The sequence below is a fragment of the Chlorocebus sabaeus genome, chromosome 5 (assembly GCF_047675955.1).
Source record: "Chlorocebus sabaeus isolate Y175 chromosome 5, mChlSab1.0.hap1, whole genome shotgun sequence".
Lineage (NCBI taxonomy): Eukaryota > Metazoa > Chordata > Mammalia > Primates > Cercopithecidae > Chlorocebus > Chlorocebus sabaeus.
In genome coordinates, this window is record NC_132908.1 from 27308655 (window position 1) to 27336551 (window position 27897).

Consider the following 27897-nt stretch of genomic DNA (forward strand, 5'->3'; position numbering starts at 1 on the left):
TTTAAATTTTTGTAGGGACAGGGTCTTGCTATGTTGCCTAGGCTGGTCTCCAACTCCTGGACTCAATTGAGCCTCCTGCCTCAGCCTCCCAAAATACTGGAATTACAGGCATGAGCCACTATACCTGGCCCAAAGATTTCTTAAATAGGACACAAAAAGCACAAACGACTTTTTAAATCAACAAATTAAGCCAGGTGCGGCTGCTCACACTTGTAATAGCAGCACTTTGGGAGGCCGAAGCGGGCCAATCACTTGAGGTCAGGAGTTCAAGACCAGCCTGGCCAACATGATGAAACCCCTTCTCTACTAAAAATACAAAAATTAGCTGGGTGTGGCAGCCTGTAGTCCCAGCTACTCGGGAGGCTGAGGCACAAGAATCCCTTGAACCCAGATGGCAGAGGTTGCAGTGAGCCAAGATTGCGCCACTGCACTCCGACCTAGACCACAGAGTGAGACTGTGTCTCAAAAAAAACAAAACAAAACAAAAAAAGACCAGCCTGGCCGATATGGTGAAACTCCATCTCTACTAAAAATACAAAAATTAGCCAGGCATGGTGGTGTGCACCTCTAATGCCAGCTAGTTGGGAAGCTGAGGCAGAAGAATTGCTTGAACCTGGGAGGCGGAGGTTGCACTGAGGTGAGATTGCACCACTGCACCCCAGCCTGGGCAACAGAGCAGGATTCTGTCTCAAAAAAAAAAAAAAAAAAATTAGCAAATTAAATTTTAATCAGATTTAAAACTTTAGCTCTTCAAAAGATGACGATGGGGGAAAAAAAAAGACAAGTCATGGATCAAGAAAATATTCACAAAACAGAATCCGACAAAGGACTCATATCTGGAATATATAATGATCAAGGTCTCTTATCAAATCAATCAGAAGACAAACAATTCAGTTTTTAAAACAGGCAAAAAATATGAGCAGACACTTCACCAAAAATTCTGACTGGACTTTAGAGTCCCAAAGACCTGGGTTAAAATCCTGGCTTTACCACCCTCAGGCTATGCGATGTTGCATGTCACCTCTCTGAGCCTCGTTTTTCTCATCGGCAAAGTGGGAGAGATATGTAACTCAATAGGTAGTCAAGGAGATTAAACATAATATTCTGAACTTATTTAGGTCCCTAATAAATGCCAGACACCCTCTTCTTCCCCTGTCAAATACACACACACACACACACACACACACACACACAAATACATATACACACTTTTTTTGTGTGTAGAGATGGAGTCTCGCTATATTGCCCAGCTGGTCTCAAACTCCTGGGCTCAAGCCATCTGCCCACCTCAGCTGGGATTACACACCTGGCAGAGAACAGGCTTAGTGTATAAGCCTGGGAAGGCTGGGCCAGGTAAGAGGCTTCGATGTCTGAGGCCAGAGGGCAAATGCCCACACTGTATCCAAGGGAATGTGAAGTGTTCAAGACAGAGAACTGTGTCCCAAAGAATGTACTGGAGCTACAAGGTCTGAAGCCACTGAGAGCTGCAGGGTAGCTGTATGGGGAGGGAATAGGGATGGGTGGGATATCAGGAAGGTAAGAGCAAGTATGATGGCATCAGAATGGAGAAACTGGGCTGGGCGTGGCAGCTCATGCCTGTAATCCCAACACTTTGGGAGACCCAGGCAGGATCATTTGAGGCCAGGAGTTTGAGATCAGCCTGGTCAACAGAGTGAGACCCCATGTCTATAAAAAATAAAAATAAAGGGGCTGACGTGGGAGGATCACTTGAGCTCGGGAGGTCCAGCCTGTAGTAAGATATGATCACACCACTGCACTCCAGCCTGGGCAACACAGCAAGATGCTGTCTCTAAAAATAAATGGCAGAGTGCGGTGGCTCACACCTGTAATCCCAGTACTTTGGGAGGTGGCTCAAGACCACCCTGGCCAACATGGCGAAACCCCATCTCTACTAAAACTACAAAACTTAGCTGGGCATGGTGGCGGGCGCCTGCAATCCCAGCTACTCAGGAGGTTGAGGCAGGAGAACTGCTTGAACCCAGGAGGCAGAGGTTGCAGTGAGCCAAGATCACACCACTGCATTCCAGCCTGGGTGACAGAGCAAGACTCTGTCTCAAGAAGAAAGTAAAAAAAAAATAAAAAAAATAAAAAAAAATAAAAGGGCCGGGCGCGGTGGCTCACGCCTATAAACCCAGCACTTTGGGAGGCTGCGGCGGGTGGATCCCTGAGGTCAGGAGTTCAAGACCAGCCTGGCCAACATGGTGAAACCCCATCTCTACTAAAAATACAAAAATATTAGCTGGGCGTGGTGGCTGACACCTGTAATCCCAGCTACTCAGGAGGCTGAAGAAGGAGAATCACTTGAACCCAAGAGGTGGAGGTTGCAGTGAGCCGAGATCACGCCACTGCACTCCAGCCTGGGCAACAAGAGTGAAACTCCGTCTCAATAAATACATATATATGCATACATACATACATATATACACATAAAAAATAAATAATAATAAATAAGAACAGGGAAACCAGAGGCTGCCAGCGCCTGCTGCTGACTTTTATAGGCAGGTCATGTGTCACGTCTGCTTGGGCAGCTGGGAAGCTGGGATCTTACATTAAGGGACAGAGAAGCCTACTGGGGAACAGGGGCCTAGTGAGGACAGGGTCGCAGCCATCTGCAGCGGCCAACTGGAGATGGCAGGGGTGGCCCGCTGCAGGGGGTGTAGGTGGTCAGGGGCCGCTGAACTCTCCCCTGCAGAGCATATCCCCCAGGGTGCCTGGCGGCTGGGGACTGGGCTCCACAGGGAGTTCAGAGTGGCTGCTGACTCCATGGAGCACTGTTGTTACTTGGGCCCCACACAAAACACCTGCCTTGGAATCCATCCTTGAGAGAAACTCCTCTCAGGTCTCCGCATGGGGAGGAGCTGGGCATGTCCAGGTCTCCAGCTTGGTTCCTGCCAGGAGCAGAACGGAAGGCAAGTAGCTCAGGCTGACCCCCTGCCTGGGAGGTCATGCACGACTAGCAGCAGGTCATCAAGCTGGCCACACTGCCGCTCTGGGGTCTGGGTAACTAGGCACTCCTCATGGGCAGGGGTGGCAGATGTGGCAGAGACATGAAGAGCCCTCATTCCTCCGCGTGAGGAGCCGGAGCCTTCGCTTATTTGAACCCCGCTGGACTCCTGTGCAGGCCTTGTCTCTCACAGGGCCCCAGCAAGTGCCCAGGACAGAGTCTGACACCTTAGGCCTCTGCCAGGAGTGCTGGGACTTCCTTCCCCAACTCCTGTTGCTTCTCTGAATGATAACCTGGCCAAGGCAAGAGGCTGCATTCAGGCCCAGGCACCATGGCTCACGCCTTAATCCCAGCACTTTGGGAGGCTGAGGTGGGCTGATCACCTGAGGTCAGCAGTTCGAGACCAGCCTGGGCAACATGGTGAAACCCTCTCTCTACAAAAAAAAAAAAAAAAAAATTGCAAAAATTTAGCCAGGAGTGGCGCCATTCGTTTCTTGCTCCAGCTACTAGGGAGGCTGAGGCAGGATTACTTGAGCCCAGAAGCTTAAGGCCGCACTGAGCCATGATTGCACCACTGCACTCCACCTGCCTCGACAGAGCAAGACCTGGTCTCAAAAAAAGGCTTAGAAAAAAAGTTTTAAGTGAAAAGTAAAGAACTTCACCTCTGTGGTCTTCCTCCCTAAACTCCATAACCCAAGCCTATTCATGAGAAAAAGGATCAAACTCAGATTTTAGGAATATTCAACTGGGTGTGGAGGCTCACACCTGTAATCTCAGCACTGTAAGAGGCTGAGGCGAGACTCACTTGAGCCCAGGAGTTCAAGAACAGCCTGGGCAACATAGTGAGACCTCGTATCTAGAAAATATATACATATGTATATTTTAAATTTAAAAAGTTGTTTTTAAAAAGAATATTCTGAGGCCAGGTGTGGTGGCTCACAGCTGTAATCCCAGCACTTTGGGAGGCCGAGGCGGATGGATCACCTGAGGTCAGGAGTTTGAGACCAGCCTGACCAATGTGGTAAAACCCCATTTCTACTAAAAATACAAAAATTAGCCAGGCGTGGTGGCACACGCCTATAATCCCAGCCTCTTGCCTCGGGCTGAGGCAGGAGAATCACTGAACCCAGGAGGTAGAGGTTGCAGTGAGCAGAGACCGCACCATTGCACCCTAGCTTGGGTGACAGAGAGAGACTCCGTCCCAAAAAAAAAAAAAAAAAAAAGGAATATTCTACAAAATACGTAACCAGCACTCCTTGAAACTGTCAAGGTCAACAAAGACAGATGAAGTCTGAGAAGCTGTCAAGCTGAGGAAGCTAAGGAGATGTGACCACTTAATATAACATGGTGCCAGAAGGGATCCTGAAGCAGAAAAGGACATTAGGGGAAAACTACAAAAATTTTTAAAAAGTGTAAAGTTGAATTAGTAAGAGAAAATTTTTTAAAAGGGTGAAGTTCAATTAGTAGTAATATATCGTATGTCCACACAATACACTGTTACTCAACAATAAACACGAGGACTGGGCACAGTGGTTCATGCCTGTAATCCCAGTATTTTGGGAAACCGAGGCGAGATCACCTGAGGTCAGGGGTTCGAGACCAGCTTGACCAATATGGTGAGACCCGGTCTCTACTAAAAATACAAAAACCAGCTGGGCATGGTAGCACAGGCCTGTAATCCCAACTACTTGGGAGGCTGAGGCAGAATCACTCGAACCTGGGAAGCAGAGGTTGCAGTGGGCCAAGATCACGCCACTGCACTCCAGCCTGAGTGACAGAGCAAGACTCAGTCTCAAAACAAAACAAAACAAAAAAAAGCGAGATAGATGAAGATATCTGCAACATAGTTGAACTTGAAAGCATAGGCCCAAGTAGAAGCCAGACCCAGAAGACCATATGTATGATTCCATTTATCTTCAATGCCCAGAAGAGGCAAATCTAGAGGCAGGAAGTAGATGGGTGGTTGCCAGGGCTGGGGGGTGAAGAAGGGTGGGGAGTAGTGGGAGGGGCTACTCATGGGTCAAGTTTCTTTCATGGCAGGAAAAAAGGTTTTAAAATTAGACTGTGGTGATGGTTGTGCAACCCTGTGAATATACAAAAAACCACTGAAGGGTACTGAAGCGTGGTGATAGGTGCCTGTAGTCCCAGCTATTCGGGAGACTAAGGCATGACAATCCCTTGAACCCAGGAGGCGGAGGTTGCAGTGAGCTGAGATCGTGCCATTTGCACTCCAGCCTGGCAACAACAGCAAAACTCTATCTCAAAAAAAAAAAGCTTACTCAAACAAAATCTCTCTCCCTATATATATATCTTAGAAACTGTATACATATAAACTGCATATATACAACTAAAAAAGAAAAGCATGCTGGTCACAGTGGCCCACACCTGTAACCCCAGCACTTTGGGAGGCTGAGCTGGGAGGATCAGTTGAGTGCAGGAGTTTGAGACTAGCCTGGGCAACAAAGCAAGATCCTGCCACTACAAAAAAAAAAAAAAAAAGTTTCTTAATTAGCCAGGTGAAGTGGTGTACTCCTGTAGACCCAGCTACATAGGAGGCTGAGGTGGGAGGATCACTTGAACCCAGGAGTTCAAGGCTGCAGTGAGCTATGATCACACCACTGTACTCCAGCCTAGGTAAGGCCCTGTCTCTAAAAACAAAACAAATAAAAAGCCAAGGAGTGCTGATTCAGATGCACTATAAAGGCCACCCTAGCAAGAGACAGCCACATTTATAAGTCCTGACAGGGACCTGAAATAGCAATGTGGTCACAGGAAGGGAGAACTTAGCGAGATCGGGTGGTTCATGAGGCGTCCGCTGGATGCATGACTAGTTGTTTCCTACTGGGGCTGTTAACAAATTACCACACACTGAGAGGCTGAAAACCACACCAATTTATTATCTTACAGTTCTAGAGGTCAGGAGTCCAAAATGATTTTCACCGGGCTGAAGTTGTGTCAGTGCGGCTTTGTTTCTCCACAGAGGCTCTGGGGCAGAATCCAATGCCTTTTTCAGCTCCTCCAGGGGCCACCTCACTGCCTGGCTCTGGGCCTTCTTGCCATCTTCAGAGCCAGAAGCTTCCTTGCTTCACGCGCAGACCCTCCCGACTCCCTTTCCCTTGTAAGGGCCCCCATGATTATTACTCGGGGCCCACCTCAACCACCCAGGGTCATCTCCCCACCATGAAATCCTGAACCGAAGCAGAGGCGCCAGGTCCCTTTTGCCATACAAGGTAACACTTTCCCAGGTTCTGGGGTTCAGAACCTGGACATCTTTGGTGGCTGTTATTCCACCCACCACCGTCATCAGTGAGGCACCCTAAGGAGGGGCTGTGAGGTCACGTGAGGTCGGCTTCGGAAGGGCTAGGTTTGAGTGCCTGGAGGACACCAGCAGGAGGCGCCCCTGGGCTCCACTGATTTACCATGCACTCACTCGGCACCCCTGAGAGACCATCCCTGGGGCCTACAGGTGAACCCTGTACCTCAGCCCTGACACCTGCTTTCCACTTCCGGACCTTTCTGAAATCAAGACACATCTTTAGATCAATGGCATCTTACTGCGTCACTGGCAGGCCTCTTCTTTCTTAGTGACGTTTAAAGGAAGGTATCTTACCCCTGATGGCTTCTTGGAGTGAATGAAATTCCAGTGTGAGCAGGCACTAGAGCAGGCCTCACAAGAGAGTCAGGTAACCCCACTCTGCCCTGGCCCCCAAGTCTTTCCTAGTTGCTCGTCTGGCCCTTTCTGCCCTGGGATTCCAAGTGTCCTGCAGCTCCGGTGCCCAGATCCCCGTTAACTAACGGACCCCACTAAAGTCACACACACGCTCAGCTCTACAACCACGGTGGGGTCCAGGAGCCAGCCCTCCCACTAGGGGTGCCTCGACCATGGGGGTCGGACCCAGGGACTCTCTCCCCGCCTGGCTGCAAACTGAAAATACCTGGGGGCTTCCGAAATACCCAATGCCTGGGCCACAACCTAGACCAGCTCAATCCGAATATCCAAAAAAATATTACAGCTCCCCAGGAGACTCCAAGGGGCAGCCAGAATGGAAAACTGGAAGAAACCATCTAATATGGTGCAAGGAAGGCGTAAGGCAATGCTGGTGGGGGGTGGGGGGTGGAAGGTGCCAGGACCAGGCTACAGAATTACACCTATCTCCCATGCCTCTGCCACCAGACTCTGAATTCCTGGAAGGGGACCAGCCCAGCAACCTCAGTTTCCTCAAGGCACTAGCCCTGTGCCAGGCACCTAGTGGGGCCGAGAGAATGTAGGCCGCAGGGCCTCAAAGGCCAGGCAGCAAAGGTTTTGTGCCAAGAAAGGTCTGGGAAAGGAGCCCATTGGTTCTGGGCCAGCCCTTTGATTCCTGTGACCTCCACTGAGTCACTGCCCCTCTGTGCCAGTACAATGCACGCTTGGCCCACGCTTGGCCACTGAGTTTGCATTTCACTGAAGGGCTGTGGGAACAACTGCAAGGAGAGAGGAAAGCCAGGCTAGGGAAGATACCGGCTCTCAGAACCTTAGGGATCTCGGTCTTGGACCACTCATCCCACTTCTGCCCAGCGTCTATGGAGCTTGAGAGGGTGGAGCAAGAGTAAAAGGTTTCCATGCTCACCCCCAACAGGGACCCAATGTCTTCTCCATGCCCCGGTCCTTCCAGGCCTAAAAGCTCCACTTCTGGGGCTCCATCCCCTGGTGGCTACAAGGACAAAGAATCTGACATCCTGAAAGCCAAAGACCTAAGGGGAATCAAACAACAAACCTCGGAGAGGAACACAGAGTAGCGCAGTTGGGGGTGTTTACACGGCAAGCAGAGTCCAGGCAGTGAGGCCACAGGACACCTGACAGGCACCTCCAAAGAAGATTTTCATGGGAGCAAACACTCAGGGACCAAGGCAAGTCAAAAGTGGCTGTGGAGAAGGCCCCTGGCTTCTGGCCGTCAGCACAGCCAAGGCCCCAATACACAACTAAAGACTTTTATTGGGAAAGGGAAATTGACCGAAAAATGGCCTCCAATTTCCTCACTGCCTGAGACACTTGGTGCCTCCTCCACAAAGTCCAGGAAAGAAGGACCCACCAAATTGGGCCCCCAGCAGGCTCAGGTGTAGAGGTCAAAGTCAATGCGTTTGGAATTGTAGAACTGACCACCAGGGGGGTCCAGCTTCCGGCAATAAACACCATCCGGGAAGTAGCCTTCACTCACCCAGGTCTGCAAGGAGAGGGCAGAGCTGGGGAAGGACTGACAGGAGTAGGGGAAGCAGGGACAAGCCAGAAGGAGGGAGAAAGCAGCTCACCTGCATCTGGGCACTAGTGAAGGGCCCATACAGCTCGGCATCCCCCGTGTTCTCCCACTTATATTCCCACATCACATCCACCAGACCATCTCCTGGCGACTCTGCTTCTAAAATAACAGGCAAAGCCATTTGGCCTCCAGTGTCTCACTTCCCGCCCACTGCCCCCTCCTCTGTCCTCCAAGCTTACCTCCTCTCGGGGTAGGCGTTGGGGTCTCCAGTTCCTCCTCTGCCACTTCCTCAGCAAACATGTCCAGGGAGGGTGGGGGTGTGGGATTGTGGGGTCCCAGGGTCTGACACCCCAAACCCTTTAGCCGCATAGCCAACCGTTCCCTTGTTTCCTGGTACACGCCAAGGTTGCCCCGGGCCACCATCTGGTCGGCCAACCCAGAGAGCCGGTCCAGGCGCTGAGGGGAACTGGGACGCCCAGGCCCCTTGCTGCTCCCTTTGCCTCCTCCTCGGGCCCCCAGACGCCTCAGTGCCCCAGCCACTGTCTCTCTAGGCAACAGGAGCTCCAAAAGTCCCTCCAAGAGGGCTTGGGCACTCATTGGGGTCTGGCCCAAGCTGTCTTCCTCCTCCGAGTCTGAGGCCTGGTGCTGGCCAGGTGGCCGCTCCCGGATCTTCACCTGTAATGGAAAGATGCAGTGATTTCCCACGAACTGCCATGGGAGCAGGCCTAGCATCTGCCACTCCCAGGCCCCAGCCACACCAGCCCCTGGGACGCACCCAGTCAATGTTATCCAGCCAGCTGTCTCGGATCTGAGCATCCCGGTTCAGGAAGTAGTTGCCATCAGCATCAAAGTGTCCTTCCTCCATCTCCTCCTGCAGGTTAAAGGGTGTGATCCGAACACCCCCCTCGCTGGGGAGTGTGGCTGCCTCCTGACCTGCACCAAAGACACAGGTGCCCTTTTCTAGGCATGGAAAAAAGAGACCGGAGCCTCCCTCGCTCCACACCACCAGAGGCCCCTACTTGTTTCTCCAGCAGTGTATTCTTGGGTACAGCTCACCTTCTACATCCTCTGAGGCCAGGATGTCGTATTTGCTGGACCCCCCATCATCATCATCCTCCTCATCGCTATCCAAAGAGTGTTTGCCTTTGAAGCGGCTCCCAGGACCCCCTGACCCAGCCACAGGGTCCACCAGCTGTGAGCAGGAGTCAAGTCAAGAAATGCAGGTTACTGGCTACCTCCCCAGATACTTCCGGATCTGGACCCAAATATTCCCCAAATATTTCAGGATCTCGACTACTTCCCCAAATATTTTAGGACCCACACTGAAGATGCTCCCAACCCATTCCTCAGAGAACCTGAAAAAACTAGGCTTTTCTCTGCCTGCCTGCCCCGCCCCACTCCCGCCAGCTTTCTTTCTCCTCAGGCTTCTAGCTCCTCTCTTTCCCCTACACAAAGGAGTCTGGCCCCCTCACCTTCTTCTTGGGGACACTGATTTCATCCTCATCTTCCTCATCTCCCACGCCTTGGAAGGTCACTTTCCTCTTTGGCATGACGGGGCAGAGAGGTGTTTCTCAAGCTGAGAAAAGGATGCAGAGAAAGAGAATGGGGTGAGGAGGGGACTCGCCACCAGAGGACCCAGCACAGCAAATATTTTTCCTGGTCTGTGACAGGTACAGTTTGGGAGCGGAGGGAGCACAAAAGCAAGGGCTGAAAAGAAGCTGGCAGCCAGGAGGCCTGCAGGACTTGGGTCTAGCATCCGCGAGTTAAATGGGGTGGGGACGGAGGAGCGGACCCTCTGGATCCCCTGACCCTGGCCAACAGGGGACAGGCTTCACCACGTGACCGCTCCCAACTCCAGCCCCCGCAGTCTGGGCGCCACTGGCTCGACCGGCTGACCCCCGCCTCCTACTCTGGCTCTCTCGGAGCTCGCGGGGCCCGGGCAGACCCAGGACCTGGGGCTCTCGCCACCCCGTTCCTCCCTGCTCCGAACTCCCAATTCCGTGTGGTGAGCCCCAACTGTCCCGGGCTGTGTACAAATTAGAGGGCCACCGGGATCTGGGCTATCCCACCCTCGCGCGCTCACCTGGGACTCCGCGGGAGGCGAGGTGGCGAAAAGAAGAGAAGCTTGCGCCAAGGCTACATCCGGGGCACCCGGCCGCCATCACCCGGAAGAGGACTGTGGAAGGCGCCCGGGAAGCCCGGAAGTGGCTTCACTCAGGTTAGGGAACTAACTGGAAGAGCGGGCGGAAGTACGCGGTGAGCGAGGGAAGACGCCTCCACCCTCTCTCCCGCAAGAAGTGACGTCAGTCGCGTGGGAGGACAATGGCGAGAAGAGGGGACCTGAGAATGCCTACACTCTGACCGGGGGTGAGAAATGGCCGGAAGTACCTTCGATTCCCTCATTCAAGCAGTAGAGGCTCTGGAGAAAAACGAGAGCATCTACTTAAAGGGTCGCCCAGGGTCAGGATGGAGGGGCAAAGTCCGAGCAGGGCCAGTGGGTCGCTGCCCCGTTTTCCTGTCCTGGGTTCGAGTCACCCTTCCCCCAGGGCTGAGGGCTCAGCGCCCCTACCGTCTCGTTAGAAATCCTGCCTTCCCACTCCTATGGTCCAGTGGTAAGCTCTCCTAGTCTGAGAGGTGGAGCCTTGCCCTCCCCGAGGGGAAGCCTGGCTCTCCCGATGGCCAGCCTGGGGCCCCTGGACGGCTCTCGGGGCACTTTCTGGACACAGCTCCCTTTAGGACCCAGGGGAAGTTATTTGTCCCACGCCCATACCCTGGGCGAGTTCCTGGCTTCTGAGGTGGGAGAGCCATCACTGGAGAGGTGGCATTGGCACCAGTACCCAGGCCAGAAGTCCCTTGTGCCCTGCTCTCAGATAAGCCTGGAAAAGGGCAACAGTGCCTCTCTGTAGCATGAAGCCCCTCTGAGCAAACAGGGCCTAGCAACTCGTGCCCAGGTAACAGAATGTGGCCCAAGCAGAAGCGGGACTGGGGGAGGTGGCGGGGGTCAGCCCCTGTACTGGAACCTCTAGCTCTTGAGGACACTCGGAGCCTGCATCCCCCTAAGCCAAGACCGCCCAGGCGGCACCTGCTGGAGCCAGACGAGGACAGTGTGAGAGTTCCCCTAGTCTTCCCCAAGGCAACTAGATGGGCCACTTCTCTCTCCCTAGGGATTTCCTCCCATATTGGATCACGATAGAACTGCACAGAAAGTCCATGCTCAGTTTCTTCCATGGTTACAGAACACAGGCCCCAGACCAGGAAGGCATCTTGCTAAAGAAGGGGACCCGAAACCTCAGCTACCAGTGCCCATGGTTCATCCTCCAAGGAAACCTCTTCTACCTAGAACACCAGACCCATCATGCACCCCTGGGCCTCATCCCGTTGGAGAACTGCCAGGTGGAGCTACACCTTAAGAACCCTATGCCTTTACCATCCTGACTCCTGGGGTGGGCAGGCCTACAAGCTGGCTGCAGAAACCCAGGAAAACCTGGAGACTTGGCTGTGGGCACTGGCTGGTGTGAGCTGGAGGTGGCTGGCTGGGCTGCTGCCCCCACTCAAGACCTAATACCGGGAGCTGTGCCAGGCAGCTGGCCAAGAACCCATCTCATGCCCAGAGGACAGTGGCTTTCTAGCCACCATGAGGGCCCACTCCAGCTTCCAGGAGTTGCATGAGCACTTTGGGAAGCAGATCTGGGTGCTGCAGGTGGTACCTAGAGAGCTCCAGGCAGCCAGTGACAATGGAGACAGCACATCCCAGGCAAAGCTGGAGTAGGAGCTCAACCAGTGTCTGATGAGTGACTTGAGAGATGTACCCAAAGCCAAGAGATACCTACTTGCCAAGGCAGCAGACTGTTTTAACAGAGAGCCAGGTCCTGGCTGTCTCTCCCTTCCCTCCCTCATCCTTACCCCACCCCAACCCCCATCAAGTAACAAGGCAGGAGACAGACTCAGGTACAACAGCTGGTTCTTTTCTGATTCCTCAAAGCGCTGCATGGGGTGGGGGCAGAGACAGAAGAGAATGTAAACATTGGGTTCCACCCCCTGGAGCTCAAGGGAAGACCCTTACCCAGATAGGGACTAACTGGAGGGGTGGAAGGGAACAAGGTGAAAGGTAGGGGTCCTGGTGAGACAAAGCAGGGGGGCCTGAGAACACAGAGCAAGGTGGGTTTGGAGGGTGCACAGCAGGGTGCGGGAAGGGATATGGGGGACATTTCCTATTCCAGTGCATGCCCCCTTAAATAAACTGGGTACAGGAGCATTATGGAAGGAGAACCAAAGGACAGAAGACAAAAGCGAGCATCCCCACCCCAGGCCAACCCCATCCTCTGTACATAATTACAACACAGAAAGGTCCAGAAGGAGAGCCCTGGCCAGGAATTGGAGACAGGGAGGGCTGAAGACAGGGAAAAGGAAGCCAGCTCCACCTCATGGTAAGGGGAGCCATGGAGTGTAAGAATTTGAAACTGCTGACTCCCATCACCAGGAGTCACCCCTGGGATGACAACGGGCCAATCAGGACAGCACCTAGTAGGGGACCCAGAGGGAACTGGGGCAGGAGCGACAAAGACCCCAGCTGAGCCTCATGGGAGATGAGAGGCTCCAGACTCGTTTGCAGCTGCCCATCTGTCCTGCCCGTGTAGGGATCAGCAGCTGGTGAGGAGACAGGGAACCAAGCCACTTTCCCCAGTGAGGGACAGCCTGCCGAGGGGCTAGGGGGTGGCACCTCGGGCCAGGCCTGCTCTTGGCTGAGGGAAAGAAGGGGGCCATGCAGTCCAGCCCCAGGGCAGAGGTCAGAAGTAAGCGTCCTGCCGGGCCTCGGCTGCTGAGGGCCTGTCCCCACCATCGTGGGGGCCTGGGGGCCCATCTGCCTTTCGACGAAGCGAAAGCTTCCGGCCTTGAGCCTTCTTCTCCTGCTTCTGCCGCTCCTTCTCCTGCTTCTCCCGCTCCTTCTCCTGCTTCTCCCGCTCCTTCTCCTGTTTCTCCCGCTCTTTCTCCTGCTTCTGCCGCTCCTTCTCCCGCTCCTTCTCCTGCTTCTGCCGCTCCTTCTCCCGCTCCTTCTCCTGTTTCTGCCGCTCCTTCTCCTGCTTCCTGGTCTCCTTGCTGGAACCCAATGGGGTGCTGTTGCCAGTGGGTGAGGGAAGGGATGGATGCAGTCCCTCAGCAGTGACCACAGGCCCTGGGGCAGGCCCAGCACTGGCCCTGCGGACGGGAGGCGGTGGGGAGGGAGCCCCTCCAGCTGCCCTGGAGCCTCGGCTCTTGAGACCAGGGAGGCTGAGGAGGCTGGAGGAGGGGCCCAGGGGTGGCTGTTGCCGCCGGCGCTCCTCATGGATGGCCCGGGAGCCATGCAGTCGCCGTGAGGGCCGATATTGCAGCTCCCCGCGTGTTTCCCGCCACTTCTTGAGCTGGGCTGCATTCTCCCTCTCAATCAGTGCTTCTGTCACTGGCAGATTGGTCACCTGGACAGAGAGGAAGTGCATACCAGAATGGAGCTGAGGGTGGGAGCGGGCTGATGCAGGCAGGGGCTGTGCTGAGGGTGCAGGCCTACCTCGTGCACCAGGAAGTCCTCCTGCATGCACTGCTGGGGCAGGTTACGCAGCTGCTCCATGGTCTCATACATGCCTTGGCAGGAGCGCAGCTTCTCCACCGAGCCCAGCGTGTGGCGCAGCAGGACCAGGGCCACCCGGAAGATGATCTTAACGCCTGCAGGGGTGAAGAGTAGAGAGCACAGGGTGGTCAGACCCAGGATCTCAGCCTGTCCTGATTAGGATGGACTCACAGCCCTCATCCCCATCTACTGCCAATCTCAGATGAGGAAACTGAGGCCCCATGAAAGGAAATGAGCTGCTATCAGTCTCAGGATCTTGGCAGGGAGAGCAGGCTCTAGGTTGGTGGCAGAACCAAAATCAGGCCTGTTTCTCCAGCCCCCAGCTGCTTATGGTGAAACCTCCACCCACAAGTACCTTTTGTCCAGGGACCACCAGAAATATGACAAAACCCCTGGTAGCCACCATAGCCCCTCATGGCCTGGAGGACCACAGAAGTACCTTCACAGAAAAACATGTCCCAGACACGCAGCACCGATGCCCAGGGCAAGGTACGGGCGAAGATGCACATGAACCACTCCGTCATGTAGAGCACAGGGTCGATGCGCTGCCGCCGCAGGTGGCGATGCGCCAGCGGAGAGGCCCGGCGCAGGAGCGCAAAAAAGATCTCCCCATCCAGCTGAATGGCCTCCTACAGGTGGGACAAGTCATGAGAAGAGGGCTAAGTCAGCTGTGCCCCCATCAGGGGAGAACTGGCAGGCCCTGTGGGCAGAGGCTGAGAAGGCCAGGGTGGGGCAAGGCAAGGACCTCCCTGCAGCCTGGAGGAAATGCCACAGCCCTGGATGCACCCAGCCTTCAGACACTCACCAGCCCTGCACTGTAGTAACCTGGCAGGTACTTGTCGCAGATCTGCACCAGGCACCAAAAGGCTTGCTGAGAAGAGCAAGAACAAGGAGGAGGGGTGGGGCCTGAGAAGCAGGGAGCAGGGAGCTCCCCCATCACCACTGCAGGCTGAGATCCCCCCTGCCCCTCCCGGCCCAGAACCAGGGCGCTGACCTCCGCAGGCATGTGCATGAGCAGGACCGCGGCCACGGGGGCCTGGGCCTGGCAGTAACCCTCGTCAGGCCGGTAGATGGTGTAGGCCTTCAGGATTCGGTACAGGTCCTGTTGCCTGTGGGGGTTGGGGAAGACCATGAGGGCAGTCACAGGGGCCAAGAGCTCTATTCCCAAGCCCAGTTCCAGATTCATCCCAGAGCTTTACTACCAGGACCTTCCATCCACCTGTCCAGTCCTGCTGAGCAAGCTTCAGCTAAAGGCTCAACCCACAGCAGAGCACTCCAGGCCCCAGGGCTCCGCCTTTGGCTACACACTCCACATGCTCCCTGCCATCCCAGCACAGGCTGCACCCTCACCCTCCTTCCTCTGCCACATCCCAGAAACCTTCCAGGTCATTTTCTCCAGGAAGCTTTCCACAGCCGCAGCATCAGCCCTGCTCTAGCACTGAATGTCTTTGTTACCGCAAAGCAGGAGCTCCCCAGAGCAGGGCCTGCCTTATGGATCTCACTGGATTTCATGGTTCTTGGGGAAGGCTTGGAAGCCAGCTGTGCCTCAGCCCTTTCTCTTATCTCTGCATACAAAAGAATAAAATCTGCACCCTAGACCTGCTCCTCTTGAGGGTGCCCCACTGCCATGTCCAGGACTTCCATTCACTCAGCCCCACATCAGAAAAGAGCCTCTTCCTCCAAGCCTAAGCAGCACTGCACTCTGAATTCCACTCCTGCCTGCTCTCCACCTCCACAGCCATTCGCAGCTCAGACTTCCATTTCTTGCCCAGAAAAAATGACCTCCCAAATCCTCTCCCTGCCTCCAGTCTCACACATCCTCCTCCTGACCAGTGCTCAGAATAGCTTTTCCCAAAACTCCAGGCATTCAAGTGTGATCTTCATTTGTATTTTATCTGCATACCACCCTACTATTATTTACTTGACATTTTTTCTCCACTTTGCAAAAGCATCCACGAAATGACAGGTTTGATAATGGTTATTTTACCTAATGCATATTAAAATAAATATGTAACTTCCACAAGCACCCACGCCCATCACCCACCTGCCTGCTTCTGTGTCCCTGCCTTCTCCCTGTTGCTATGGGTGAAGAGTCTGTGATCCTGGCAAGCACTTCCTTTCCACTTGGGCCCAGGATCCCATCCCCTCTCGCCTGTACAGGCCACCACTCCAACAGCCCTCCCCTTGCTCCTGCACTATCAATTTCTCTCTCCACTACACCATTCCCACAAGCATACCTATGTGCTGTTATTTCTTTGAGCTTAAAAAAAAAAAAAAAAAAAGGTCTCTTCGCCAGGCGCAGTAGCTCAGGCCTGTAATCCCAGCACTTTGGGAGGCCAAGGTGGGTGGATCACCTGAGGTCAGGAGTTTGAGACCAGCCTAGCCAACATGGCGAAACCCCATCTCTACTAAAAATACAAAAATTAGCCAGGTGTGGTGGCGGGCACCTGTGATCCCAGGTACTTGGGAGGCTGAGGTGGGAGAATCACTTGAATCCAGGAATCTGGGAGGCAGAGGTTGCAGTGAGCCAAGATCACACCACTGCACTCCAGCCTGGGTGACAGAGCAAGACTGTCTCAAAACAAAATAAAACCAAAAAAAACAAGTCTCTTTACCCCTCTCTTCTCTCCAAATACCACACTGTTTCTTTCCCTACCTATAAATTCACTGTCTTCAATCTCTTTCCTCCCATTCTCCAGTCAGGGTTTCACCCACTGCTCCACACAAAACTGTTTTTGTTTGGAGACAAGAGTTTCACTCCCCTTGCCCAGGCTAGAGTACAATGGCGTGATTTTGGCTCACTGCAACCTCTTTCTCCCAGGTTTAAGCAATTCTCCTGCCTCAGCCTCCCGACCACGCCCGGCTAATTTTGTATTTTTAGTAGAGATGGGGTTTCTCCATGCTGGTCTCAAAAAACTCCTGACCTCAGGTGATCCGCCTGCCTCAGCCTCCTGAAGTGCTGGGATTACAGGTGTGAGCCACCACGCCCGGCCACAGAACTATTTTTTTTTTTCTTTGAGACAGAGTTTTGCTCTTGTTGCCCAGGCTGGAGTGCAATGGCACGATCTCGGCTCACTGCAACCTGCCTCAGCCTCCCGAGTAACTGGGATTACAGGCACCTGCCACCACACCCAGCTAATTTTTTTTTTTTTTTGAGATGGAGTCTCCTCTATTGCCCAGGCTGGAGTACAATGGTGCCGTCTCAGCTCACTGCAAGCTCCGCCTCCCAGGTTCACACCCTTCTCCTGCCTCAGCCTCCTGAGTAGCTGGGACTACAGGAGCCCACCACCACACCTGGCTAATTTCTTGTATTTTTTTTTTAGTAGAGATGGGGTTTCACTGTGTTAGCCAGGATGGTCTCAAACTTCTAACCTCATGAGCCGCCCCCGCCTCTGCCTCCCAAAGTGATGGGATTACAGGCATGAGCCACTGTGCCTGGCCTTTTTAAAATATTTTTAGTAGAGACGGGGTTTCACCATGTTGGCCAGGCTGGTCTTGAACTCTCGACCTCAGGTGATCAGGTCACCGCGCCCAGCCACAAGACTGTTTTTAACATGGTCACTATTGACTTCTCCAGTGTGCAATCCAGAGGTCAGTTTTCAGGCTGGACTTTATTGGACCCTTCAGCAGCATTTCACACAGCTGACCCTTGAAACCCCGCTTCACTTTGCTCCCAATCACACGCTCCTGGTCCTCCTCCTACCTCTAGCTTCTCATTCCAGTCTCCTTTACCAGCTCTTTCTCATCTTTCCATTCTCAAAATATTGGAGCTGCAGGGCTCAATCGCTGGATGTTGCGCATCGATTCCTTTTGTGTCTACATTTGTTGCCTTGGTGACTTCATCCAGTCTCCTGGGTAAGATTTAGTCCCTCTATAAGTTGACGACTCTTAATTTCCAATTTATCTCCAGTTTAAACGTCTGCCCTGAAATCCAGGTTTGTGTATATTGTACACTGAACTTACATCTCCATCTAGAGGTCCAATAAGCATTTTAAATTTAATGTTCCCTGCTGGGCACGGAGACTCACACCTGTAATTCCAGCACTTTGGGAGGCCGAGGTAAGCAGATCACTTGAGGTCAGGAGTTCGAGACCAGCCTGGCCAACATGGTGAAACCCTGTCTCTACTAAAAATACAAAACTTAGCTGGGCATGGTGGCGGGCACCTGTAATTCCAGCTACTCAGGAGGCTGAGGCAGGAGAATTGCTTGAACCCGGAAGGCGGAGGTTGCAGTGACCTGAAGTGGCGCCACTGCATTCCAGCCTGGGCAATGGAGCGAGACTCTGTCTCAAAAAATAAAAATAAAAAATAAACGTTCCAAAACTGAGCTCCTGATATGCCCCCCACAGCTACCTTTACCCCATCTATATTAGTAAACAGCAACTCCATTCTTCTCATTTCTCAGGCCAAAAACCCTACTCCCCTCTCTCCCCTCACACTCCATTGGCAAATCCCTTTGACTCGATCTTCAAAATATATCCAGAATCCAACCACTTCTCTCCATACTCCCGCTGCTACCATGCTGGTCTAGCTCTCACCCCCTCTGGATTACAGGAAGTCTCCTAACTGGTTCGTTTCCGTCCTTGTCTCCCTATAGTCTGTTCTCAGCATGGTAGCCAGAATGACCCTTTTAAAACATAAGTGGGATCAAGTCATTTATAACCCCATCCCCACTCACATTCTCTATTTCCCTCTTGCTTTAAAGTGCTCTTTAGGCCCAGGCACAGTGGCTCACGCCTGTAATCCCAGCACTTAAGGAAGATGAGGCGGGCAGATCACTTGAGCCCAGGAGTTCAAGACCAGCCTGGGCAACATGATGAAAACCCATCCTATCAAAAAACAAATAAAAGTAAAAATAAAAATAACCTCCTAATGCTTACCATCATTTCACATACAACATACGTTCCTTTCCCTGATTTATTGTTTGTCTCCACTAAAATATAAACACCATGAGAGGAGTTTTTCGTTTTTTGTTCACTGCAATCATTTGTGACTAGACAGTGCCTGGAAGATGGCAGATGCTAAATAAATATTTGCTAAAGGATGAATTATTGATTAAAAAAATTGTCTGTCCCAGCACTTTGGGAGGCCGAGACGGGCGGATCACGAGGTCAGGAGATCAAGACCATCCTGGCTAACATGGTGAAACCCCGTCTCTACTAAAATATAAAAAAAATTAGCCAGGCGTGGTGGCAGGCGCCTGTAGTCCCAGCTACTTGGGAGGCTGAAGCAGGAGAATGGCGTGAAACCGGGAGGCAGAGCTTGCAGTGAGCTGAGATCCGGCCACTGCACTCCAGCCTGGGTGACAGAGCGAGACTCCGTCTCAAAACAAAAAACAAACAAACAAACAAACAAACAAAATTGTCTGGCCGACCATGGTGGCTCATGTCTATAATCCTAGCACTTTGGGAGGCCGAGGCAGGTAGATCACCAAAGGTCAGGGGTTCGAGACCAGCCTGGCCAACATGGTGAAACCCCATCTCTACTAAAAATACAAAAATTAACCGGGCATGATGGCAGGCACCTGTAATCCCAGCTACTTCGGAGGCTGAGGCAGGAGAATCACCTGAATCCAGGAGGCAGAGGTTGCAGTGAGTCGAGATCGTGCCGCTGTACTCCAGCCTCGGCGACAAGAGCAAAGCTCCATCTCAAAAAAAAAAAAAAAAAAAAAAAAAAAAATTCCATCTGGCCTGGCTCACACCTGTAATCCCAGCACTTTGAGAGGCCAAGGCGGGCATATCACTTGAGGTTGGGAGTTCAAGACCAGCCTGGCCAACATTGTGAAACCCCGTCTCTGCTAAAAACACAAAAATGAGCCAGGCATGATAGTGTGCACCTATAATCCCAGCTACTCAGGAGGCTGAGGCATGAGAATTGCTTGAACCTGGGAGGCAGAGGTTGCAGTGAGCCAAGATCGAACCACTGCACTCCAGCCTGGGCAACAAAGGAAGACTCTAGGCTGGGCGCAGTGGCTCACGCCTGTAATCCCAGCACTTTGGGAGGCCAAGGCGGGCGGATCACAAGGTCAGGAGATCGAGACCACGGTGAAACCCCGTCTCTACTAAAAATACAAAAAATTATCCGGGCATGGTGGCGGGCACCTGTAGTCCCAGCTACTCAGGAGGCTGAGGCAGGAGAATGGCGTGAACCCGGGAGGCGGAGCTTGCAGTGAGCCGAGATCGAGCCACTGCACTCCAGCCTGGGCGACAGCGCGAGACTCCATCTCAAAAAAAAAAAAAAAAAAAAAAAAACACAAAGGAAGACTCCATCTCAAAAAAAAAAAAAAAAAAACGTTCATCCGAGAACTCCCTAAGATCACCTTGCATACTCCTAGGGAACAGTATATATTGACATCTGGAGGAAGCTTGGTCTATAGAACAAAATTCCAAATGCCTTGGCATAGCATTTAAGGGTCCCTGGTGATCTTTTCCATAACCCCCAGGCAGGAAAACCCTGCTCCACTGCTATAGCTCCCACCTCTCCAAAACCCAGCCCAAATGCAAGCTCTTCAAGGAGCCCGTGATGTGCCCCCACACACAACCCGAGTCGAGTCTCCTTCCCGAGACAGTTCCTTTGACATGGCTTGACACTTAGTCCATTACAGATCTCTCTTCTACAAGTCCTGGAGGGCAAAAACCACTTTCAATTCAGTCTTGTATCCACCTAGATAAAAGGTGGATCCTCCAGCCAATGTTTGCTGACTGATCCCCATGGTCTGGCCACCTTACCCATGCCCCCCTCGAGCAGCAAACATCTCGTGGAAAGGGAACTGGCGGTGCAGGTCCTTCTCAATCACATCCAGCCACTTGGGGTCCCCAGGAGCCCGTTCCAGCTCCTGCAGTGGGACAGCGGGGATTACCTCAGGATCTGGGGGAACTGATACCCCTTGCACAGACAGGGCCACGTGTCCCCAAACCCTGGAGCTGCACGCACCTCAAACTTTCCTGGGTTCTGCTCCAGAAGTTCCTTGCTATTAGACAGGTACTGCCAGGCCTTGGCTCTGAGAGATGAGGGGATCCCCTTCCGGCAGCGCAGCTTCACCTAAGGCAAAGTGGCAGGAGGGGGACAGCTTCAAGGGCCGGCACAGCCTCCAAGCTTTCCCTAGCAGTCCACAGGCTCCCTGGATACTCCCCCCACATCCCATAGGCTTGATTCCACTGGACCTGGCCTGGCCTTCAATTTTTAAAGTCATTCCCCTGCCAGGGCCCATCTATCCCTAGTGTGGTCTAGAGAGCAGATATTATCAGCTTCCTGGGCTTCCCTGGAGCACACGCCGCCCCTCCCAACTTGCGCATTGCCCTGCCCACCATTCAGCCCTCAAACCTTCTGGAATCGCCGTGACAGCCACTTATCCCAGTTACTGAACATGTCCAGCCATTTGAGCTCCCGCTGCCGAGCCACGTCCACGGGAATGGAGCTCTCTCTGCAGGGTGCGGGGAGCACAGAAGGGGTCAGTAGCAATAGTGTAAAACCTGCATTGCAGGTGGAACTGAGGCGAGCCACCTCCCCAAGTTCAAACGAGAAACTGGATAGTCTGTGAGCTACCAAACATCAGGATGTCTGGCCACTTGGTCATCCCAAGGCACACTGAAAGGGCTTCCTTCCCTGATGGATCTCTATTCAGAGGTCATGTTTAAATCTCACTTCTGACACATCCAAATCTGGGGAGAGAGTATGGAGTATTTTGTTTGTTTGTTTGTTTGTTTTTTAGACGGAGTCTCGCTCTGTCGCCCAGGCTGGAGTGCAGTGGCTGGATCTCAGCTCACTGCAAGCTCCGCCTCCTGGGTTTACGCCATTCTCCTGCTTCAGCCTCCCGAGTAGCTGTGACTACAGGCACCCGCCACCTCGCCTGGCTAGTTTTTTGTATTTTTTAGTAGAGACGGGGTTTCACCATGTTAGCCAGGATGGTCTCGATCTCCTAACCTCGTGATCCGCCCATCTCGGCCTCCGAAAGTGCTGGGATGAGTATGGAGTATTTTAAAGCCACATTTTGCATTAGATCTGGATCCAAGTCCTAGCTTTATCATTTATTCATCGTGTGACCTTGAGCAAATCACTTAATTTTGCTAAGCCTCAATTTCCTCATCTGTAAGGTGCAGAGAATAACAATACCTACCTGAAGGGGTCTGTTGAGAGTTTATACAAAATAACACACAGCAAGGTGCCCATTAAGTAATACTATCCATAAAATAAAATACTCTAGAGGGCCAGGCATGGTAGCTTATGTCTGTAATCCCAGCATTTTGGGAAGCAGAGGCAGGAGGATCACTTGAGGCCAGGAATTCAAAGCCAGCCTGGGCAACATAATGTGATTCTGTCTCTACAAAAAATAAAAATAAAATAATAAAATAGGCCGGGCATGGTGGCTGTCGCCTCTAATCCCAGCACTTTGGGAGGCCGAGGCAGGCGGATGATTTGAGGTCAGGAGTTCGAGACCAGCTTGGACAACATGGTAAAACCGTGTCTCTACTAAAAAATGCAAAAATTAGCCAGGCATGGTGGCATGTGCTTGAAATCCCAGCTATTCGCGAGGCTGAGGCACGAGAATGGCTTGAACCCAGGAGGCAGAGGATGCAAGCCAAAATTGTGCCACTGCACTCCAGCCTGGACAACAGAGCAAGACTCCATCTCAAAAAATAATAATGAAAAAAAAAAATACAGACCAAATGTACTTCTGTCTCCTTAGACACTACCATCTGAGTTTTGTCCTATCAAACTTTTGTGATACCTTGGGTCACCTGCAATTTACTCTACTCCTCCTCCCTGAAATCATCCCAGGCAAATAAAGGTCTCCCTGCCCTATTTACCCACTGTTCTGTCAGAGCTTCATACTTATGGTGCCCCAACATTCTTCAGTTACTTGTAGGAGTCAGTACTAGGAGGTGAGTGGAACAGAAGAAAGCTTGGGTCTTAAGAATCAAACCCACCAGGCCGGGAACGGTGGCTCAAGCCTGTAATCCCAGCACTTTGGGAGGCTGAGACGGGCGGATCACAAGGTCAGGAGATCGAGACCATCCTGGCTAATACAGTGAAACCCCGTCTCTACTAAAAAATACAAAAAACTAGCCGGGCGAAGTAGTGGGCGCCTGTAGTCCCAGCTACTCGGGAGGCTGAGGCAGGAGAATGGCGTAAACCCGGGAGGCGGAGCTTGCAGTGAGCTGAGATCCGGCCACTGCACTCCAGCCTGGGTGACAGAGCGAGACTCCGTCTCAAAAAAATAAATAAATAAATAAAAATTTTAAAAAAGAATCAAACCCACCTAACTTCAAATTTCAGTTTCGTCTCTGAGACCCTGGGGAGCCTTGGCAAGGGATGACCTGAGTCCCTTCCTCAATTATAAAAAGATACCACTGGGCCAGGCGCGGTGGCTCATGCCTGTAATCCCAGCACTTTGGGAGGCCGAGGTGGGAGGATCACCTGAGGCTTGGCCAACATGGTGAAACCCTGTCTCTACTAAAAATACAAAATTAGTCGGGTGTGGTGGCACATGCCTTCAATCCCAGATACTAGGGAGGCTGAGGCAGGAGAATCGCTTGAACCTGGGAAGTGGAGGTTGCAGTAAGCCGAGACCGTGCCATTGCACTCCAGCCTGGGCAACAAGACCGAAACTCCGTCTCAAAAGAAAAAAATAAAAAAATTTAGGCCGGGCGCGGTGGCTCAAGCCTGTAATCCCAGCACTTTGGGAGGCCGAGATGGGCGGATCACGAGGTCAGGAGATCGAAACCATCCTGGCTAACCCGGTGAAACCCCGTCTCTACTAAAAAATACAAAAAACTAGCCGGGCGAGGTGGCGGGCGCCTGTAGTCCCAGCTACTCGGGAGGCTGAGGCAGGAGAATGGCGAGAACCCGGGAGGCGGAGCTTGCAGTGAGCTGAGATCTGGCCACTGCACTCCAGCCTGGGCGACAGAGCGAGACTCCGTCTCAAAAAAAAAAAAATAAAAAATAAAAAAAAATAAAAAATAAAAAAATTTAAAAAGACACCACCACCTACATCACAAAGTTATGAGAACACTATTGAGAAACTGCATATAAACAATTGTTAAATAGAAGGGGCTCGTTAAATGTTAGTTTCCTTTGTTCTAGAAGCTCCTTAAACAGAGAAACCATCTCTCATTAATTTCTATCATAAGTCAGTTCCAAACTCTACCAAGGGCTGGTAAGAGTAAGATACCTTCTGGCCCTCAAGGAGGTTACAGCCTAAGAGGAGCGAAAACTGTAATACGGTATGGGAAATGCAATGACAAAGATGCACCAAAGAGGCATCTAATTGGAGTGGGGGCAGTGGGTATCAGGGAAGGCTTCCTGGAGGAGGGGACATCTGAGGTAAGCCATGAAGAAATGAGTAGAACTTAGCAGGCAAAGAAGGGGGAGAAGAACACTCCTGTCAGGTGCACAGCCTGAATATGAAGGGGAAAGGACTACAACTAGTTCAGCAGAACCATAGCGCAAAGCACCCAGTGAGGAGTGGTGGCAGAGGTGACCAGAGAGGCTGTGCGCGGGCCAAAGAGCCTGGACTTCATCCTGTGGACAGCAGCGAGCCACTGAACGCTGAGAAAGTGATGTCAATTACAGTCAGTCTTGCCCCAGAGGTAGAGTTCTCTGGCAGAGAAGCTGATCTTAGAGAAACAAAGCTACAAAGCAGAGAAACAGCACCCGGCACAGTGCCTGGCACACAAGAGGGACTCCCTCAAACTGAATTCAGCCCGAGTTCCTCAGGACAGCCTGCTATTGAGGAGAGAGCCACTGGTCACACAGATCCAGATTATTTGAGGGGGACAATTCACTCAACTGCACTAATTCTGTTTCTTCATCTATAAACCAAGGCCTGGTGCCTGGAAAGCACCAGGGTCAAACTTCAGTTGCTTTCCCGTGTAAGACCCTGCATGTTGGTACCCAATCAAAGGCTTTCTGATTTTGGTTGGCTCATGAACCCTGCCTGGAAAACCTTCCCACAGGGCTTTCCCCTGTCCCTGCACACATAGCCAAGACTAAATCCTACTTACTTTCCACGATTCAGAGCAGGTTCAGCTGACTCCCTGCCTGTGTGCACTCAGGAAACCCTCTGGGGATCTCTAGGCTAAACCTGAGGTCTTCTATTGAAACCAACTGTTTAAGTACTTGTCTTTCTCTCCAGACGACTGACTCCTTAAAAGGACTATTTATCCTTAGCACCTGGGGCCTGACACCTGAGGGCCAAGGCGATGCCGTAGGCTGACTGGCCCAGCAGGTCAAATGGGCACAGGAACAACAGGCAGGATCCAGAGAGGGGGAAGGAAGAAGTCAGAGGCAATCACCCCCTACCTCGGGAGTGACTCAGGCCCGGGAGGGAACTAGGAAAGAGTAAGCCCGGCTGGGGAGATGAGGAAATGGGGAAGAGGCCTCTCCCACCCCCTTTACTTCAGTGCAGATACAAGACTGCCCTGTTTCACAGCAAGGTCCTGACTGCACCGTCTCCCTTCCATCAGGCAGACTTCCCCACCTCTCTACTCCATCCCTGGGACCTAGGGCTATGGGGGAAAGGAGATGCCTGCACCCCTCCCAGGCTCTCTACCCCTAAGGGACCAAGGGTCTCTACCAGAACCCTCGCCCAACCAATCCTCCAGAATATCCGGCCTGTAGCGGGAGTTCCCCATCGAAGAGCTGGGAAGACCTCAGGTATCATTTCATTCAATCCACTTTATAGAGGAAGAAACTGAGGCACGGAACTGGGGAAGCCACTAGCTCAAGGGCACACAACCCATCAAAGGCAAGGCTTAAACCTAGACCTCCTGACCCCTGGTCTGAAACTCACTAACATGCCAATGTCACAGGCACCTCGGGATGCTCAAGGAACGGCAGCTCGCACTGATCACCCCCCCTGGATCCTCAGAGGAGGCTGGGCTGCCAGAGTCTGGGCAAAGTGTATCGTTTCGCCCTCCCCCAACCTCTGCTTCCCCGAGGCGGTCCCGCTGGGTGCCCACTGGTACTCACAGGCTGCCTGAATACTGGCTGCCCCCAAGGAAGCCATACTTGTCCGTCTTGCGCAGGGCCAGCCCGTTTATCTCTGAGTCTGAGCCCATGGAGCTCACATCATCCGCCAAGGACTCCAAGGTCCCAGACATGAGGCTCACGGAGTCCAAGTAACTCAGCGTGTCCGGGGCCTGCCCTCGAGGCCCAGAGATGCCAGGTCCCAGGCTGGACGTGGAGCCCAGGTCTTGAGAGTTTTCAGCAGGCTCCGGAGCTGGGGTCACGGTCACGACAGCTACCGGAGCCTCACAAGTCCCCGAGGGGCCTGCGCCAGGGCCTAAGGGGTCCTCAGGAGCCTGTCCTGCTGATGATGTTGCTGCGGCAGCTCCATGCCCCCCTGTCACTTGTCCTGATGCACTCCGTGCAGTCACTCCTGAGGCCACTGTGGTTCCCGGCTTGGGGGCAAGCGGGGGTTTGGCGGTCAGGGCCCCAGGAGCCGTTCTGGAAGGGGTCCTGGTAGGGGTCCCGGTGGGGGTCCCTGGTCCTGGGGCGGGTGAGGGTCGAGCCTCCTCTGTCCTCGGAGAGTCTGCCCCTGCGGCCAGAGCCCTCGACGTCTCAGCTCCAGCCACGGCCGCGGGCTCTGAGGGTTCCGGGCCGGAGGGGACCTGAGGCTTTGGGGCTTCGGGCGAGGCCTCCAGGGTCAGCACCACCACCGTGCTGCCCGTGACGGCCGGGGCTGGGGCCGGGGCCGGGGCAGAGGTCTGGGCCGACCCCGGGACCCAGGCGGGCCGCGCCTCCCCGGGGGCCACCAGGGTGACGGGGGCCGAAGTGGCCGTAGTCACTGGAGGTCCCGGAGCCACCACCACGACGGGCCCGGCCCGGGAACCCCGGGGCGGCGGCGACGGGGCCGCGGGGGCGCCATGACGGCGCGGCGGGGCCACCAGGGGCGCCGGGCCGGTCTCCATGGCCGCGGGCCGCCCCTCACATCCCCCCGCCGGGGAGGCCGCAGAAGGCGCCGCCCCTCGGGCCTCCCGGCGAGACCAGCCGAGAAAGGGGAAAGGGCGAAGGGCGCGGCTCGGCGCGCGCCGGGGGCGGGGCGGCCGCTGGGCGCACGGAGGCGGGGCAGGGGTCCGGGGGCGCCGCGCGCCGGGGTCTTGCTAGTGCCGTTTCACCCCCTCGCGCGCTCTCGCCGCCGCCCCCTCCCTCCCGCTTGGGGCGAGCCGCCGACCTCGCGCCTGCGCACACGCCGCAGAGCCGGCTCCGCGGCCAGCGTCTTGGTGTTCCACGCCTGCGCGCGGACTGGCCCATCGCGCTCCTTTTTTCTCCCGCCTCGTCAGAGGATTTGGACGAATAGTGGGAGAGAGAGAGCTGGACTTCTGCCAATCGTTGGAACCGTGGGCGGGGCCGGAGGCGAAAAAGGGGTGGCTCATCTGGAAAGAGGAAACGGAGAAGGCGTAGGGCTGTAAGACCAGTCAGAGGACGAAGAAAGGCAGGGGGAGGTGGGACCAAAGAAATAACCAATAGAAACGCAGAAGCCTGAACCTCCTGGCCAATGAATATGACTGAAGAGTGAATGACCGCGGAAGGGCGGAGGAGGAGGCAGGGGCTGTACAAATAAGAGGTGGGGCCTGGCAGCTTCTTGACCAATAGGAACGGTAAAAAGGGAGCCAATGAAAAGGGGAGTAGGTGGTGGTCAAATTAACAGGCAGTGATGTCTCTTTAGGCGGTGACAGACAGCATCCGCAGTCAATAGGAAGAGCTGAGGAATTCTTTAGGTCTCCCAAAATGGTCAGTAAGGAATGACAGCTGGAAGGAGGCAGGGCAAGCTAGAGATTAATTCGCCTCGTCAGCCAATGATCGTGTTCTCCCACTTCGACCACAGGACAGGAAAATAGATAGCTGTCTCAGCCAATGGGAGCATCCAAAGGGCAAAGACGCTGCCAGCAGGCGGTGCCAGCCCAGGGATAGTCGGTGACAACCGGAGACAAGCCCTACAGGAGGGTGACAGCTGGGGACAGTACGGAGAAGGGGCGGGGGCATTAGTGCAGCCCTCAACCAATGAGTGCCGCGCTGCCCTTCTCGAGTCCTTCCCGGGCCCCTATTCTTCGTTTAACTCCTGAGCCCCCAACTCTGGTGTTCTGTGGGAC

General features: G+C 53.6%; 2 protein-coding genes and 1 long non-coding RNA gene across 3 annotated transcripts; 1 reads left to right on the forward strand and 2 right to left on the reverse strand.

Annotated features, from left to right (window-relative positions):
- Window positions 1–5839: 5839 nt before the first annotated feature.
- Window positions 5840–10417, reverse strand: CD2BP2 (CD2 cytoplasmic tail binding protein 2). Its single transcript, XM_007989980.3, has 7 exons — window positions 10286–10417; window positions 9675–9778; window positions 9259–9394; window positions 8978–9135; window positions 8442–8877; window positions 8255–8361; window positions 5840–8169 (listed from the first exon to the last, which is right to left on the reverse strand). Exons 2-7 carry the CDS (start codon window positions 9750–9752, stop codon window positions 8059–8061), a joined length of 1026 nt encoding a protein of 341 aa, XP_007988171.1. The 5' UTR covers window positions 9753–9778; window positions 10286–10417; the 3' UTR covers window positions 5840–8058.
- A 43-nt stretch (window positions 10418–10460) lies between these two features.
- On the forward strand, window positions 10461–14389 carry LOC103230873 (uncharacterized). The gene is made up of 2 exons (XR_496718.3): window positions 10461–10569; window positions 11367–14389. It is a non-coding gene; the product is annotated as an uncharacterized lncRNA (long non-coding RNA).
- On the reverse strand, window positions 12147–27053 carry TBC1D10B (TBC1 domain family member 10B). The gene is made up of 9 exons (XM_007989956.3): window positions 25775–27053; window positions 21128–21227; window positions 20738–20845; window positions 20533–20639; window positions 14799–14913; window positions 14610–14675; window positions 14244–14433; window positions 13745–13899; window positions 12147–13655 (listed from the first exon to the last, which is right to left on the reverse strand). Exons 1-9 carry the CDS (start codon window positions 26713–26715, stop codon window positions 12990–12992), a joined length of 2448 nt encoding a protein of 815 aa, XP_007988147.1. The 5' UTR covers window positions 26716–27053; the 3' UTR covers window positions 12147–12989.
- Window positions 27054–27897: the final 844 nt, after the last annotated feature.